Source organism: Parambassis ranga, chromosome 18 (genome assembly GCF_900634625.1).
Source record: "Parambassis ranga chromosome 18, fParRan2.1, whole genome shotgun sequence".
In the NCBI taxonomy this organism is placed as follows: Eukaryota; Metazoa; Chordata; class Actinopteri; family Ambassidae; genus Parambassis; species Parambassis ranga.
Genome location: NC_041038.1, coordinates 2,773,141 through 2,791,102, shown reverse-complemented (window position 1 = coordinate 2,791,102; position 17,962 = coordinate 2,773,141). Strand labels below are relative to the sequence as shown.

The 17,962-nt window shown below is 40.8% G+C and overlaps 1 protein-coding gene across 2 annotated transcripts in view; it reads right to left on the bottom strand.

The window, feature by feature from the left end:
- The window catches only part of fgf11a (fibroblast growth factor 11a), a 64,892-nt gene that overhangs the window by 1,847 nt on the left and 45,083 nt on the right, over window positions 1-17,962 (bottom strand). For both annotated transcript variants that reach the window (XM_028429225.1, XM_028429226.1), the window contains exon 3: window positions 17,356-17,459. In XM_028429225.1, the coding sequence (XP_028285026.1) occupies window positions 17,356-17,459 (104 nt within the window). The remainder of the gene's footprint in view (window positions 1-17,355; window positions 17,460-17,962) is intronic.

Here is a 17,962-nt window from a genome sequence, read left to right as displayed (position 1 = left end):
GGGTGAGCAGAAAAAGCCTGAATAAGGAGTTTGCTCTCTCCCTCTCCCCCTTATTTCCTTTCACTCCTCCTCCTTCCCTCTGTCTTCTATCTCTTCTCTCTCTGCTTGTCTACCACTGCAGGCGCAGGGCCTTAACGCCTGCCCATATCCATTGTACTGCACATAAACAAGCTAATTACATTGACTGTATCGCCCATTCTTTAATTACACATCCATTCACTTAGGCAGCCATTCATTTCCTCGCCCACCCATTACCTTAGCTCTATTAGCACAGAGTGAAATCCAAAGGTCTGGAGCGCCTTGGAAGGTGTAATCAGATTGCTATCATTAACCGTGTTTACACCGCAGTGTGACGCGCCTCATCTTCTTTGCGCTGTGTGTGTATGTAGAGTGAACTTTAAAGAATTAAAGCCTGCTTTGTAAATCCTGAGCTTGCATTCTGCTCCAGACAGCCATGATCACGTTCATTAAATGATTAACTGTGGGAATTAAAGAGACAGTGAATATGTAAGTAATAAGTAGTGTGTGTAAATGGGTGTGTCATTACCAATCCATGACCAACCTTGCTGCAAAAGTGGTTTCATCCTGGCAGTCTTTGTGTTAGTGTATGTTATTGATGTATCACTCTGCCCAGGTAGCTTGAATAGCTTTTGTTGCTAACAGTAAAAGTTATGAGCACAGCTGTTTGTGTCATTTGTCATTAGTATTCTGGAGAATTTTTGGTTTTTAGTTATCCCTTAATGAAACTGTTATCTTTATACAAAGATTGTTCTAGATGATAACAAGAAATAGCTGTCATGGAGGAAAACAAAGAGTTATTTTTAGTGTTGTAAATTATTTTTTAAGTTCAGTAGGTTCAACTTATGATGTCTCAAACACCAGTTAGCACTGTGAAAATGAAAATATCATCATTTCTTCTCATGAAACTCCAGGTCACATGTGTCTGTAAACAGATACAGAATGGATCTTAATATATTCCATTTAAATGCACGCCTCTCCTTAACGACAATGCATGTCTCCTTAACAACACTTTGACCCCATCAAACTGTCAGATCCACTCAAACTTCTGATGGTTCAGACTGATGGTTAAGGGCAGGCTGTCATCTCCTCTGAGTGTCCATTATGCTGACAGAAAATAAACACACAAGTCTTTCAGCTCAAAATAGTTACGCGCAGAGAAGACAAGATCCTGACTTCTAATATCTTGACTTTAATTTGACTCAGCATGCTTCTGCAGCGACTCCCCCTGAAGGCAGACATATGTGCAGCTTGCAAATAGGAGCACACTGTTTCTGTAAGGCGTAAAGAAGGATCATTTGAGCTATGGGAGAGTGGTGTAAATATTTAAAAATGATTCATCATTATACATTTGTAGAAAAGCTACTTCTGTATAGAAACACTCAATAATATAACATGTTGTAATTATTGTAATTTAAAGACTTGGCCAGCAGCCAGCTTTGCACCCACACACTTAGGGTGCCATCAGTATGCGCGCTTTATAGGATAACAAACTATTAAGCAGTCATTTATAGAGACACATTATTCACACAGCAGACACACAGGGGACAGATGCACATCTGTCTGCACACAGTTCAGGCTGATTTCTTGACTGATCATTTCCTCTTTATCAAAGGCTGATGGCTTCCTCACACCTCTTCAGTTTGAGCTTCTGTCTAATAAAAACTTAAGCCTCCTCAACCCCCTCTATCATCTGATGCAGTTCCTCTTGTATTCAGCAGGGGTTGCTCCAAACACACAGCCAGTCATGGAGCTCCTGTCTCTGCTGCTCTTCATGCTCCAAAATAAACTGGTGTCTACTTGCCCATCCATAACACCCAGTTCTCCTGAAAGAACCTCTTTTTAGCACCATATTTTAGGGAGAATTTAGCTGAACAGTCCTATCGTTTTGTATTAAATGTCTCTAGAGGCAGAAATAGATCTGGTATTACTGTATGAGCAGCTTCAAGAACTGACTTTGACAAGAAATTTAAGTCCTTTAAACATTTTTTAACTTTTATGACACACATTTCCTTACCCTCACACATTCATTCACTTATCAGATCAAACCATGAATATGAATGAGAATCTTACACAGATAGCAGAGACCAGAGGAGAAGATTGTGTGTGTGTGTGAGGGTGTGTACGGGTGTGTACATCCACTCATGCGTGTCTGCTGTTGTGACAGAGAGACATGACAGATCCCTCTTAGATCAGTGGGAGGCCACCAGGCGCCAGATGACATGCATATAGACACACACACACATACACACTTGCAACATCAACAGTGACGGATGGAGCGGTTCCCTCCCTCATCACTCACTCCCACAGACAGAAGAGAGAGAGAGAGAAGTGAGGGATGGAGAGGACGCAAGGGGAAAAGGAGACAAGATGTAACAGGAAAGGAAGAAAAATGACATGAGAGATGAAGAAGAAACTGAAAGTACAGTCAGATTATTCTCCTGTAATGACACACGCAGCCTCATCTTATTTCCATCTGCTGACATCTAAAGACATAACTCAGCCCCTGTTCGTGGGCACACAGCTGCCATTAACCAATGAGCGTCCCATGCAGTCAGCTGGGCGACGGATTCCATGTAAGACCTCTGTAAAAAAGTCAATAGGCATCGAGGCAGAAAAAAACCTGGATTAGGCTTTGATTGGACTTGCGACACAGCGACGCAACCGAGTGTGAAGAACTTAAAGCGACTTACAAGCAGCAATCAGGCAACTACAGGTTAATCCAGGGGGCTTTAAGCCGTAGACACTTATCGACCACAGCCCCAAAGGACAAACGTATTTCACACCATCAATAGGACACATGTATGAACAGGCCTGTATATATATATCTGTGTGTGATCACTCATGTTTGCACTGCTCATTTTCACAGCTTTCAGTAAATGATGTTTGTGGTTTTACGTGTCAGCAATGACAACTGATCAATACAAGCTTTTCTGGTGTAACTGAAGCCAATGAGCCAACAGGAGGGTTTATTGCTGACTATTACAGACAGGATATTGAAGCACAAACAGGAAGCATTAAACTTGGCAAAAGTATAAGAAAGTCATGGTTTGTCAAGTCACAACAGAATCACAAATTATTATATATTATTTTCTCAGTTAAGCCAGGGTTTTATGCCTAAAACCGACCAAACGAGGACTAAAAGGTAACTAAAACACACTAAAAACAGCAGGACAAAGAGATCTAACCTAGTATAGCAAATAAATCTGAAACAGTGGTCAAAAGTGATCAACAACAGGATGACCAAGAGATCTTAAATAGCAACAAAATGACCTAAACCAAAGAACAAACAGATCTAAAACAGTGGGGCAAGAGCTGGAAAAAGTATTCTAGAACAGCAGAATCTCAAACAAAAAGCACACAAAAAAGTAATCCCAGCTGCAGAACAAAGTAGTTAAAGACATCGACAAAGGGACAAAGAATCCAAAGACACACAGTCTAGAAGAGTGAGCCAAAGCAATCTAGGGCAAAGCGAGCAAAAACACACTGGAAGTGTGAAATAAAGCCACCATAATGGAAGGACACATAAATCTATAATAGCTACAAACCAACACAAAATAGTGTCTCAAAGCAATCAAAAACTGATCAGCATGACAAAGTGTCTAAAACAGTCAGGAAAAAACTTCACCAAGCAATCAAACACTACAAGACAAAGTAACCTCAAACTGTGGGAGCAATCTATAAAAGCCAAACAGAATGATCTAGGACAGCAAACAAAGAGACCCTGGTCTCCTGAATGAGCCTTTAATCCTTTGGTCTGAAAATGCAAACAAAGTCTCATGTATAAAGAGCCTGGAGTAATGTCACATCCAGCATCATCCACCCATCATTCCTCAACCTACCATACAATGCTTGTTGGATTCTTTGGGAAATACAGCATTGATTCATGCAACTCTGAAGAGTAACCAAAACTTTTAACAAACTCAACTTTTGACATTTGACAGAATTTTGCATGAGCTGTTAAAGTTGTTCTTTGTTGCATTGGAATGAGCTCCATCATGTCAAATGGCCACGTTTGGCTTCCTGATGTCAACACTGTCAGCTCATATCTTGAGCCTCCATCTCTCTGTCCGGTCTCTCCTGTCTCTTCGCTTCACAATCCAATAAAACAGTAAGTGTCATTAAAAAAAAACAAAAAAATATCCTGCGGGGGATGAAAAATTCAAGGGGATGGCAGGGTCATAAAAGTATATTGGATTGATCATGAATTGGGAGCTGTTTTCTTTCATCTGGAAAGCACTTTCCTTCAGTGTTTCTGTATCTGTCTGTATCATGAAGGACTATAAGATTCTGGTTGAGGACAAACCCAGTGGAGGAATAAAATGTATAGTACATGATGAATACAGATGCAACTTTAGTAAGAAGGATAAAAATCAGCAGCACCAAAAGCACACAGAGCAAGGTTAGCCTAATAAAAGCTTGTTTACCAGCAAGGCTGATTATCATCTCAGCAAATGAGCAGAATAAACAACTTTAATTGCGAACAAACGGCTGAGGAAGCATCACAGGAGCTTGCAAAACAATTCTCTAAGGGCAGGTGTAATTATCATTTATTCATTTCTGCATGGACAACATGTTGCCCTGCTGATGTTCTCTTTTGTATTATCACCAGCACTGTTCTTTTGAATTGCGTATTAAACAATCACTCAGCATTGAGCATAATATCTACCTTAAAACCTTCACTTCCAATCCAGCCCTGTATAGCATTCTCTGTTGGAGCCAGCTCCAGTGTTAAAAAACATCTACCAGCATTAAGTGAAAAACAACCTCTGACATTCAAAGCAACTTTGTCAAACCCCTACAGAAGCAGCGGCAAACTGTGTTTGCTTGAGTTTTAAAAGCAAAATTTTTCTGGTTGACTTTTGTTACGAGTGCACACAGACAAAAAGATGCTTCACCATGAAAAAAACCTGTGTCATCTTCACTGTAGCTGTGTGTGTTATTGTGCTGTGTTGCTACAGGACAACATGACAAAAGACAACTCTCTCTTAAATTGTGTGCATTTTGTATGTAAATGTAGCTGTTAAGGGAGTCATTCAATAAATACTAAAAACACTATACATACTGGGAGAAGAAGAAAGTTCTCTGTGGATGCATTACAGTGTTTCAGATTACTTGCTGAATATTGATTATTCAGCAGGCAAATGAATTTGTGTGTGTGTTCTTTTTAAAGATTTAAGAGAGAGTTGTCTTTTGTCATGTTGTTCTGTAGCAACACACACAGCTACAGTGAAGATGACACATAGGTAGCTGTCAAATCCAGTAAATTAGTCAGATGTTTAATAAGCTCAAATCTGAATTCCTGACACCAATGTCCATTTTCCAACACAGTTCTGACATTAATATGAAAATAAATCTGAAAAAGCAATTCAAAAGAACTTGCATCTCTTCTACCTCTTCTAAGGCCAGAAACTGCAACATCTACATCAAGGAACAAATTTCTAAAAAAAAAAAGCTTGCAGCTGACACAATATCAACACTGCTGGGCCAAATGGTGACATGCATGCCAATGCTTAGGACAGGGGCTACCATATGAAACCTGCTCTTATTTGGTTAAACAAAAGAGAAAAAGAAGCAGCAGTGAAAAGATTCAGGGTGAATATTACTTTTGAACAAAAGTTCTGTTACATAAGCTTTTAAAAGTAAGACACCACAGTCCTCAAGGAACAGCCATTTCTGAACGATCTGTCCACACAACCAGCCCTAATAACAACCTAACTGCTGTCTCTAAAGGGCTTTTTCCTGTCTGCTTTTCCAACTTTTGCCTTCTTACTGGTCTTGTGAACCCTCATGAGTGTCTGCGAGTTGCTGACCGACGGAGAGGAGAAAGTTTTTAGCACTTCAGGCAGAGAGAGAGGGTGCTTGTCTGTGCCAACATTCTGGCATTTACAGGGACACCATGAGGAGCGCTGGAGCTCGACCAGGCCTGATGGGCTCATCCAGACAGCACGTACACACACAAATGGCATCTCTTTCTCACACACACACACAAGCAAAACATCATGCAGAAACACATATGTAAACACATGTAAGAGATGGAGGTCTGCACAGAAAGATAAATAAACAATGTTGTTGCATGAAATACAAACACATACAGACAAATGAGAGCATAAGAACACACACACACACACACACACACACACACACACACATAGTGTAATAAGAACAGCTGGAGAGGGTGCAGGAGGGTGCACAAGGGGGAAGAAGCAGAGAGGGAGGGAGGGATGTCCTCTGCTTCTCACCTTGACTGCCAGACCCTCGCTGAGCGTTTGGGGATTTTCCAAAGGGAACCAAAGATAACCTGCTTTACCTCTACCTCTACTCTGCCTTTTTACATCTCTTCTTCCCTATTACTCTTGTATTCCTCTCTCTACCCTTTTCTTTTTTGTTATCCTCTTTTATCTCAGCATCCTTTCCTTCATATTTCTCCCCATCTCCTTCCTCAAGGCGGCATGTGTTTGCACACTTTTGCTGCCACATCACAGGAAGGTGTATGAGCTCCGTGTGCGTGTATGATGATGGGGGGTGAGGTGAGGGGGTCGATCGGAGTGCAAAAGATGGAGGGAGAAAAGGAAGAAAGCAGAGGGAAGGAAAGAAGAGTGCTGACTCAAAGAAAAAGAGACAAGCGCTTTCTGATTCGATGGGCGGGTGAGGAAGGTCAGAGGAGAGGAGTTGGAGGCGTGAGTGTGTGGGCGGTGGTGTGTGTGTGTGTGTGTGTGTGTGTGTGTGTGTGTGTGCATGCAAGTAGCTCGGTCCTCTCAGGTCATACTGTAAGAAGACTTTTTTGAAGTAACTGACTAATTGCCAGTTTGCCACCTGTCAGGTACATCTGCCTGACTGTGAGAAGGCACACAAATGTGTGTTTGTATGAGTCAAGGAGGCAGTGAGTAGTATTACATACCACAGTTGCATATTTACATACATTCCTTTATACCTTGTTTTAATGCTTGATTGAATTTTCCATCACTATTTGACTTTTAGGTAGCAGCAGCACAATACAAATGATGATGTTATGTTTTTGTAGAACCTGGTTGGTAGGTGAATACATTGTGCTGCCAATAAGCCATGAATTCTCAGACTATGACACATCATCGAAGCACACAAAGATGCAAGAATATACACAGCTCCTAAAACATCAAGAACAGTAGCAGTAATGCACTTTAACATGCACTTCTATGTAAAGGAAACAAGCACTGTGGTGCTGTCCGTGGTGCTAATCCTGCTGCAAGAAGTAGATGGGGAGCTATCCTCGATGTTCAGTATGAGTGACCAATTCCAGCTACAAGTAACCAATACCAATAAGTGGAAAAAGCTTGTGTCTCTGTGATACATGAAAAAAACCTTTATAACTCCTCAATTTATTCACAACAAACCTGTACAGTTCTTTATCAATAAGCAAGAAAAATGACCGGTTTCTGTTCTCATGACTAAAAACATAAGAGCAACCCATTGTTGACATACTCTTCACAACAGCTCTGCAGGAAAACCAAGTGAACTAAATATCTTGAAGAGCCCATCCATCCACACACACACACACATCTTCTCAGCCAGTCTCTACAGAGAGTGGAACTACTCGCTGTTATAGAACACAGTGCAATGATGGATGTGCTAACTCTCTATATCACCGAAGACCATCCATCCCAATTAACTGGTTTTGTGAGACATGGCAGCAAAATGCCACAGTACGAAATTTATATAGAAGAGCCCACATATAGGAATTCATTTACAGTAAAAAGCTTGTGTACTTTTCTACTGAATTATGTTTGGTATCCTATTAATTATCATAGAAACAGTCTCTACACATACACCTGTTTGTGTTTGTGTGTAAGGGTTGTTTAAACAGATCATAATACAAAGCTCTGCTTATTATATAGACTGTAACACTTATCGAAATGTTGCAGAGTTATTGGATTGGATTTTTAGGTGGATATAAAATCCCGAAACTCCCTTCTGATGCCCTACACCCTCCCCTTTTTATTTTCTTCTACATGCCTCTTGTATTTCTCCTCCTTTCCTGGGTTGGTCACATGAGGAGAGGTGTTCCCTCTTTAGTGGCTGATACCTCCGTGCATCTCAAAAGAATTCCCCAGTGGAGAGCTTAGAGGAGGCCATGAAGAGTGCAGAGAACAGGAGGGGCAGAAACCAACAGGAAGGGACACACCGAACAACAAGAAAACAAGGTCTAATGAAATTCAGATTCTGTGATATATAAATACAGACGCAGTGGAAGAACTGTTAGCATTGATGCTAACAGTTCAATCAGTTTATTCATATTTAGGCATCTTAGGAAGTTATCGTGTCATCTGTGAATCTCTACACTCCTGACCACTCACATTGTGTCACCTTGTGTCAGGTGCATGCGCACCAGCTGTACTAAGCATTTCATAAAACTAGAAATGCAAGACAAGTCAAAATAACAACAAATCACATTGAGCTCCATTAATGTTAACACAGAATTTCTGTGTGTTTGAAGTCCTACATTCTCTCTTCCCAGCGATGTCAAAAACTACTGCAATACTGAAGTGACAAACACCTTGTAGGAGGAAGTAAGATGACGTTGCTATAGAGTCTAAACAGGGTTAATGAAGTCAGTATGGACAGGCTCCACGCTAACTTGAGGACTTTTGAGGGCACATGACCTGATGACCTTATGCCTTTTAAGTGCTGCTGTGACTTGTCCTTATCAGGATGAAGGTAAAATCATCATCTTGGAAGAGAACCAAACTGCAGGCAGAATGTGTCTTTCATCTAAAAAAAGGGATTCTAACCTCCCTGTGTGCAATAAATGGACAAAGTTTCACACCTGAAAGCGCATGTGAAAAACATTAGGATATGTGTTTTATTAATGGCTTTAATTTTCAGTATTGGCTCAGAAGTGGGGTTGTGTTCATCTATCCTCACACTGTAGATCCACAATGTCATTCGAGTAAAGTTTTACTTGGCCCAACTTTTCCCTGTTAACTGCAGAGTGTTTTGGCCAGAGCTGGTCCCGGGTATCGGAGTCCGGCCCAATTATGTCTGCCTGCCTCTGTCAGATTGTTTATACCTGGCTGCACATGGATGTTGAGGGTGGATAAATTGCACAAGGGAGCCTGTGCGTGTGTGTATATGTGTCGTTGACTACAACTCAAAAAACCAAAGCAAACCCACCCACATTCCCTCTTCCCTCCATACACACATCACTCCTCCCTCCCTCTCTGCTGCCATCTCTCCACCCGGGAGGCTTTTCCAGAGCATACAGCTATTAAAGTGGGCCAGGTCCGCGGCTGAGCACTATTTTTATCAGAAAGCAATTTTCAGGAGGTGCCCACAGGTAAGCGGGTCCCAGCCGCCTCAGACAATGGAGCTATGACAAGGAGTTTCCCCCCCGCCATTAACCTCGGCTGAGCTACTCCCACATTCCTCGGTTCTCCACGAGCACTGCTCATTGTACCTGCATTAATATTAATACCTTAAAACAAACATTTATTTTTCTCATTTGCTCCTAAGTGCTTTCACAACATGCATGATTTAAGGAGTAAAGAATGAGACAATATGGAAGGAGAGGTACTAGGTGGGGAACTAAAGAGACGTATGGTGACCAAATGACTAAAGGTACTACAGAGGTGCAGGCAACAAGAGAATAATGGAGGAAGAAGAGGTGTGTATTGGTGTGAAGGTGTAAAAGCAGATGGATACACACAGCCCATCTGGCCTCTTTTTTCATACAGCTGGACTATCAGGAGCCAGCAGGAGAAAGTTTGTGCTGTGCATACAATCAAGACAAAGTCAAATGTAAGCTTCTATACACAGTTCTGTACATATTATTGTACAGTTTTACTATACCTGACACATGCACTCGACTTTTGCACACAACATTAATGACATTTAACATTTTTGTAGATGTAGTAATGTAAAGGAGTACATTTTTCTCCCAATGTTTACATTCATGCACGAGTATATGATGAAACAGAAAATACTAAAATAGACAAAATAGGCAGGTATTTTAATATGAATGTGAGTATGAATATGTGGACTATTTCTATATGAATTTTACTTATTCTTTACTTTATTGAAATATTTTTTGTCCCTTGGAGACACCGCCACAATATGTAAGCATAATATTAACATATATTTACTGTATCATTTGCATGTGGCAATTATCTATTATTTATTTGAATTTTAGCTCTATTTTGGTCTCTACCTATTTTCTGATTCCTTTGTTGAGGCAGTATGTTTGGCAAAGTTTGGAATAGTTCATTGTGATGTCATCAGGACTAAGCAGGCTTAAAACAGCTTATTTTTTTTAAGCATTCACTGGTTGGTCAAATGGTGCTGGTGCCCAGCTCCGACTGGTGCTTTTCTGTAATATTTAGCAAGTATTTGCCAACCTAAAAATGCTTTTAGCCATTTTTTTTCTATAATGTAGTATACTGTGATTATTTTTGTTGCTAATCTCTCATCAGTATGTGTGTCATGTCTTTAAAATTGCCACCTGCCTGTGTCTTGAGCTCTCTGGATGATGTCCTTACAATTAACAATCACCTGGGACAGATGTCAGTGCATTGGCACCATGACAGTTTAGCTGAGCCAGCATTAACATGGGAGACATCAAGTAACATCACTTCATTGGTAAAAGGGAAGCAGATCCATTGTAATTAGGAAAAGCATAAAAATAATGTTCACATTATAAGAGAATAGCAACACACAGTGAGAGGGGGGAGTTTAGTCAATTGAAAGGAATGATTTTGGGATGAAGAGAGAGGGAGGACAAAGGGATAGAAGGGAAAGGAGAACACACAGTAGAGGACAGAGCTAGAACAGGGACTACAGATAAGGGACACATCAAGACAGGGATATATATTCTGTAAAAAAGAGGTTCACAAGAGGTGACAAAAAGCAAGACAGAAGGAAAGCAGTGATGGCAGGGGGAGGGGGGGTGAGACAGAAAAAGTCAAACCACAAGAGACGCCAACAGACACAAATGGCTGGACAGGGAGCAAGACAGACTGACAGGCGAGTAAAAGCTGTACAAGTGAGACAGAGGGGGGATAAAGACAGAAGGAGGAGGGGAGAGGGAAGAAAGATGAGCATGGTGGTGGTTGTTGCTCCCAGAGGAGACGTTATGTTCGTTCGGAGTCTGGACCTGTCGGGCCATCCTTCTCTGCCTCTCTCCAACCAGCATCTTCCTATCTTTCAGTCTCTCAAGACAGTGACAGCAGTCAGCCCTGTTTGATATTACTGCTGCTAAGATCCAGGCTGTTTAATCAAGTCTATCAAATCTCCTTGAATTCAGCTGTATGTTGCTTCACATCAATTTCAAAGCGTTTGTGTCACCTGGTTTTAAACAAATGTACTTCCTCCACATTTTCATGTATATGCAGAATAACTGAAGCTTTACAGTGACTCACTCCTCAGCGTTCCGTTGCACCTCTATTATCATCTCATATTATCCTTCTGAAACAAAAGGCTCATGTAAGGACAAAAGGACATTGGCTCCATCATTTAGCCTGTCACTCCCACACCTTGTTTATTCTGAGCACAACAACTCCCAAATCTGCAGTTTAAGGTGTTACACAAGGCTTTATTTCTTTACAGTATATTGCTTCATGGTAACATCTGCACAACATTTTTCATTTTGCACTCTTTCTCTGCTGACTACTAAAAGAACTGCTAAAAGAAGCATAAATGTGTCGTTTAGGCTGAAGTGGATTAGTTTTAGGATTTGTTGCTCAATTTGTGATTAATTATTCACAATGTGTGTTTGAAGGGGAAACACCAGAGTGGCCAAATAAAGTGAACCAAAGTCATGTACTATCTGGATGTGGATTCCGTTTCATTGCGAAAATGAAAGTTAGCTGCTTAAAATGCTAATTTCCTAGTGCCTGATTCCAAATATGCAATGTTTATTGCCGGTGCTATTTTTTTTTTTTAAACTAAGTACATTTTTTTTCCAGCCTCTGCATACCCAAAGTTGCATGTGTTCCTTAATAAATAGAATTCCAGGGACCCAAAGGGTCAAATGAGGTCAGGTGTTAGAAAGTCATTTAATTAGCAAGATCAGCAAAAGACTTACAAACTAGCCAAACATTGATATAAATCAGAACACAGAGATGCACAAAAGAAAAACAAGACAAAAGAAGCAAACAACCAACAAGACGTGCTTGCACAGGGTGTTCTCACTTCTACAGTAGCAAACAAGGTAGCAATTCAGAGCAAGTTTTTAAAGAGTACTCCCCTAGACTTAAGTAAGTCTTTTTGCAGCAGGGACGGGCCGCCAAGACCTAAACATTATGTTTTATTACAGAATTCTTTGCCAAAACTCAGAGAATGCAAGTTAATGCCCATTACCTTTTGCCTCCCGTACACCTCCTGTAGACCGACAACTTGTGACAACATTTAGCATTATATATGACCATCATGAAGCCAACTACGGTGAGATAGGTGTGACAATGTGTTGGTCAGCAATGGTGAAATAAAAGCTTAAGCAGTGGAGCCAAAACCTGCAGGTACTGGATGGACCATTGACACTGGCACTAGCAAAATAAACAATAAACATATATTTCAATAAAGATATAAACAATAAATGTCTACAGCCTGGTACAGTTAGCAGCCTCCACTTGAGCCCAACACCTTTCCCTAAATATCTGGAGTTTTTGACCAAAAACAAACATCATATAGACCATTTTTCATGGGCCCTAGATGAAAAAACTTTGCTGTGTCATTAAGGAGGAAACCAAATCTATAGTTGTGTAGCTGCCCCTGACCTTTGCTTTCCCTCAGGAGTAGACAGGGAAACGAGAATTTCTCTATGGGCATCACTGACCTTGACCAGTAATAGCTTATGGACTCGTCATCCTCTAATCGCCTGTTTTCTTTCCTTCCTTTCTTTCATGCGGTCACATTTATCGAACACTTTCTTAAACGTCATACACAACATGTAAGCATGTTTCTTCCATCTCATTAGTGTGCAAGATAAACTGAGGTCACCACAAATATTTAAAAGGTGTCATCGTAAATCAGATTAGCCGATGAAATTAAATTCCTCTGATCCTCGTGGGGAAAATGAATTGTGGCAGCAGAGAAGCACAGAATAAAAAATGAGAAAGACCAAAAACAAAACACAGAGGAAAATTACAACAAATGGGATTCAAATTAGAGTGATGCAATCGGTAAACAAAGATAAATGATGGGGCAAAGGACGGCCAAGCCAGAAAACTACTTTTGTCCTCTCTCTGAGTCATTACTGGCAAATGCACAGCTAGGAGGAGGTGCTTCATTTTTTAAATCCTTTAAATAAGTGTTGTAATTATCTGTTTGTGTGTGTGTGTGTGTGGTTGCGGAGGGCAACACGTCGTATGCTGAGTAGCCACTGAAACACTGCAGCAGCATGATGGGAGTGTTTGTTGCTTGTTCACAACAGTAAGACGGAACCACAGATATTTATACCTAGATCACACACTCTTGTGTGAATTATAATAATAATTGAATTATAATTAATATTAATCATATATTGAATTTGACACAGTTAAGGTGACTAAGACATCGGCTCCACTCATGCTCATTTTCTTTGCCTGTATTTGTATTAACCAGATGTTCAGTTGCACTTAGACACTGCCAAGATGGTGATGGTTGGACCCTTGACTCAAATTGAATCTTCAGAAACATATGGGTGACAGTTTGTTCACATTTTACAGACATTACAGACATTTCTGTATGTCTGTATATTAAGAATTAAATTGATAGCCCCAATGATTTGTTACACACTAACATCTGGGATAGTCGTCCTTGGACTCTGTTTGCAATGGCACTGTTCTTGCATCCACCATCTGTCTGTCACTGTCTAATAAAAGCTAACTATGCCCAGTCAGATCACTTGTACTGTCACACACCTAAGGCACAGCACAGTTTCTTACAGGGCGCTGATTGGACCAAAAGAAATATTTGGAGGTGTGCTTGTAGCACTAAACAACAATGAAAGTTCCATTTTAGTAAATACAACATAGGGATGCACCGAAATGAAAATTCTTGGCCAAAACCGAAAATGAGGAATTCAAGGCCGAAAACCGAAACACCGAAACAAAACCTATTATGCCAATTATTAGTACCATTGCATGTATGGCTATGTGTACTAACCTCACTAAAATCCAAGCATTGCAAATGCACAACTTAATATTAATGTTTAAAAGAATAAAGCAATTACAAAATTATGAACATATTTATTTAGCACATTCAAACAATGCACAATATAAAATAAAATAACTTAGCTTGACCCCACTCATGTGTACATTATGTGTAGGCTACATTTTATTTAAATAAAGGGCCAGTGCATAAATAAACATTTTGTCAAATTAAAAAAATGTCTAGCAGAAAAATAAATCTGATGGTCACATATATAGTAAATCAGAACAGAACAGTCTATGATTTTTTTTGGGCACTCTACTGCAGGATCTGACAGAACACATCAGACAGTGAGGGCGCGCTGTGCGCTTCCGTCTCCAAGTGGTTCTACCCATCCATGCGGCCTGAATCATTTCTCGTGCGCGCTGCTTTATTCCCACAAGTATGATCTTTATAACGCGGATCAATACCGTCGCGATCAAGTGCAGAGAATCTGAGCAGATCTCAGTGAAACGCGTGCTGAAGACTGCACTTTTCAATGTTTTCACTCCGCCTCAACCTTTTTGCTTAGACTTTAGTTTTGCGTTTAAAAGAATAACATCAGCTACAGATGCATCAGAGGAGCAGATCTCTTTAGTTAGCTGCTCAAATTGAGCAAGAAAAGACACCACAGACATGCTGGAGCAACCAGACAAGTCCGTGCCGGTCACGTCATCACCACTTCCTGTTTCGGCCAAGTTGTTTCGGTGAAAAAAGTGTTTTGGCCGAAAAGTCGGTGCATCCCTAATACAACAGCATTGCTAACACAATCAGTTGTTAATATGAGCATACATTAGAGTAACTTTATAAGAGTACAGCTTCACTTGTATAAGCTAACCTTCTTTCCTTTTCCTGAGTGTAGTCATTATCTCAAGCATGTCCACATTATGAATCATTAAAACAACATTAATTTTTTTTATACAACATACATTTTTTAAAGAACAACGGGGTGTTTCCCCTTCTCCTACATCCCACAGCACAGCTTTCACTGCAGAGGGCTAATTTGTACCCATGACCTAAAATGTATTTTGACACATTCATGTTAACATTTTACACTGAGGTTAAGTCTTTGACCACTTTCTAAAATTCTCCTCACCCTTCAGGGATGACGAAGGGGGCCTTGTTCCCTGCACATGCTAACGGTTGCATAACAGAATGTCAAAGCTCCGCACCGCCTCTCTATGGGCCCTGAGGGCAACAAGTGCAGAACATGCCTTCCTCCTCTATTTTTTGCTCTCTGTCTTCATCTCTTACTGCTCTCTGGTGCTCACATTTGCACAGAACAATAGCAGTGCAGGTAGTTTAAGGTGAGCAGGGTAAAAAAAAAATGCCTCCTCCTCTCCTTTGTCCTCCCTCTGTTCTCATCTCAGAGGGATTTTCTCCAACATTTCTTTTTTCCTCTCTCTCTCTTTCCCTGTGGTTATTTCCCTTAGTGAAAATGGGTCACCTTTCTTCTGTCAGGAGAATGCTTGGGTAAGTACAACCTCTGTATGTGTGTATGTGCGTATGTGCACACAAGGTTTTACTGTCTAGGGGGGGTTCCAAGCCCTGAAAAAGGCGAGCAAGGACCATTTTCTGGATCTAATTAGGGGGAAAGAATATGTAATTTTTTTGGTAGGGGTTATAGTGGTTTCAGAGTTTGGTTAAAATATGGATTGGGGCTATGTTGTAGTGACAGTTTGAACTACACTAACCAAGTCTTTGTGATAAACGTCACAGCAAAGTAGGGACTGTGATGATACTAGGTCTGTCAAATCGTGACTGGTTGGAGATTTGCCTTAAACACTCAAGACTCATTTATGGGAGTGTAAAAAGAAATATGATAGTTACATGTGCATCTGCAAAGGTATGCATGGCACCAACAGCAAGACGAGACAAAAACTGTGCTGTGCCTTTTAGCCTACATATCTTTGTTGCTATATGTATATTATTTTAATTATTTTATATTGTTGTTTTGGACACAGAAATAACAACTTGAGATGATTTGGTTTATTTTTTTAAACTTGCACTAAAATCCTGAAAAGACCCTAATTATGAGAAAGAGAGCCTGTTTAAATACACAGTTAAGGATTTTTCTTTGCTTGGAGTCTAGAAGCTTCTAGTTAGTGTAGTCAGTGTGACAAAAATCTTGTACAGTTACTGATTTACTTTCTTTTTAAGTGATTTCTAGACTGAGGTAAGCTTCACACTTTCAAGAAATCTTGAATGTCATTGCAACTGCAGTGGGAAGAGTAGCAAGTTTATCAAATTAAGGACAGACATTAGGCAATGTTTCCGTCTCAGTTGAACTGCATCTTGTTCACATACTGTTATGCAGCAGTACGAGGGAGGACGATGTATATGTGTGTTCCTCCCAGGCCTGTTTTTGCATTGTTGCACCTGACAGGAACACTCTATCTCCCCTCTTTGTCTCTGTCAGTATGCACGCAGGCAGCGTTGGATGGACTTTGAAGTGAGCGTACCCATGCACTTCAAATAAGATCTCACACTTTGTGTGTGTGCCAAGATGGAGGGGAAAAAAAGGCAGAAAAAAGTGCTTTTCTCTGCATCCTGTGATCATCTGCTCTTCCATACCTCTCAAATCTACTGCCTGTCTCTCTGTACATCAATGCAGAACACGGCTACCGTGGCAGCACCGTGTGAGCTGCTTCACACGCTGAGGTGTACAAGTGCTGCTGTGACCGAGAGTGGGAAGATGTTTGATGCACAGATGTACACACTACAGGGATCACACAGAGCCTGACACTGAGTGACTACACAGGAGCCAGGTTAGGGTGACAGCACTGTTAGGACACACTCAGCTTAATGTGTTTTAACCATGGTGTCTTTTACAACTTACTTACCTATTATTAAAATTTATAAATTAAGAACCAGTGTGGTCCACCAGCACAGGTTGGATATCATCTTCAGGCATTGCAAAATTACATGGACCTACAGTGTTTGGTATGTTACAGTAAAGACTTAGCTCTAATACAAGAATAAATGATACATGTAGAGACATGTTCACTCAGGTGAAACTCCATACATATACCTGCATCACCTCTGTGTATGAGCATAGAGCTGCTCTCATACACTGTTTAATTAGGTCGCAAGCCAGCAGTGTAAGGGGAGTTTCTCATCCAGGACCGTTATAATGAAATCACACATTAGGTTTTTAAAGGCTTATGACATCACTGTAAAGTTGTGTGTTGACCGTACCGAAGTGTAAAGGTAGCCCTCGCTGTTCATGGCAACGTAGAGCCCTGTCTTGGTGCTCTGGATGGCCACTATCCTGAGCCCCACAGGAATCAAGTTGAACTGCACTGCAAGAACACAGAGAGAGGGAGGAGGGGGGGTTAGAGCAATCATTCTTTCTCTTTAAACACTCTCAGTGGTATAAAAAGACAATTTCTTTCCAGCTGTCTCCTATTTCATCCTCCCTGTTGTATAGTTTATCTGTCAAAGGCTGGAATATGAAGTGTGAAAACAGAAAGGGAGAGGGAGGGAGAGATTAGAAGAAGGAGATTTAGGGAGGAATACAGTCTGGGTGCTGGTGCAGCACAGGTCACACAAACCTTGGAGTGACAGTAGGGAGAATACCCCTGCTGTAGAGAGAGAGCGAAGCTTAGCTTGGAGCTTTACGAATACAGTACATTAGAAAGTGACATCTTGTGAGCCTGCTTTGAATTCATTCCCTCCGTCCTGACACAGTAAACACCACTTTGTAATGCAGTTTGCAGAATCCCCTCCTGTGGAACCTTGGATTTCTTATGTGCATAGCTCTCCATACAAACTAACTTCAGCCTGGCCACAGCACTCACACAGT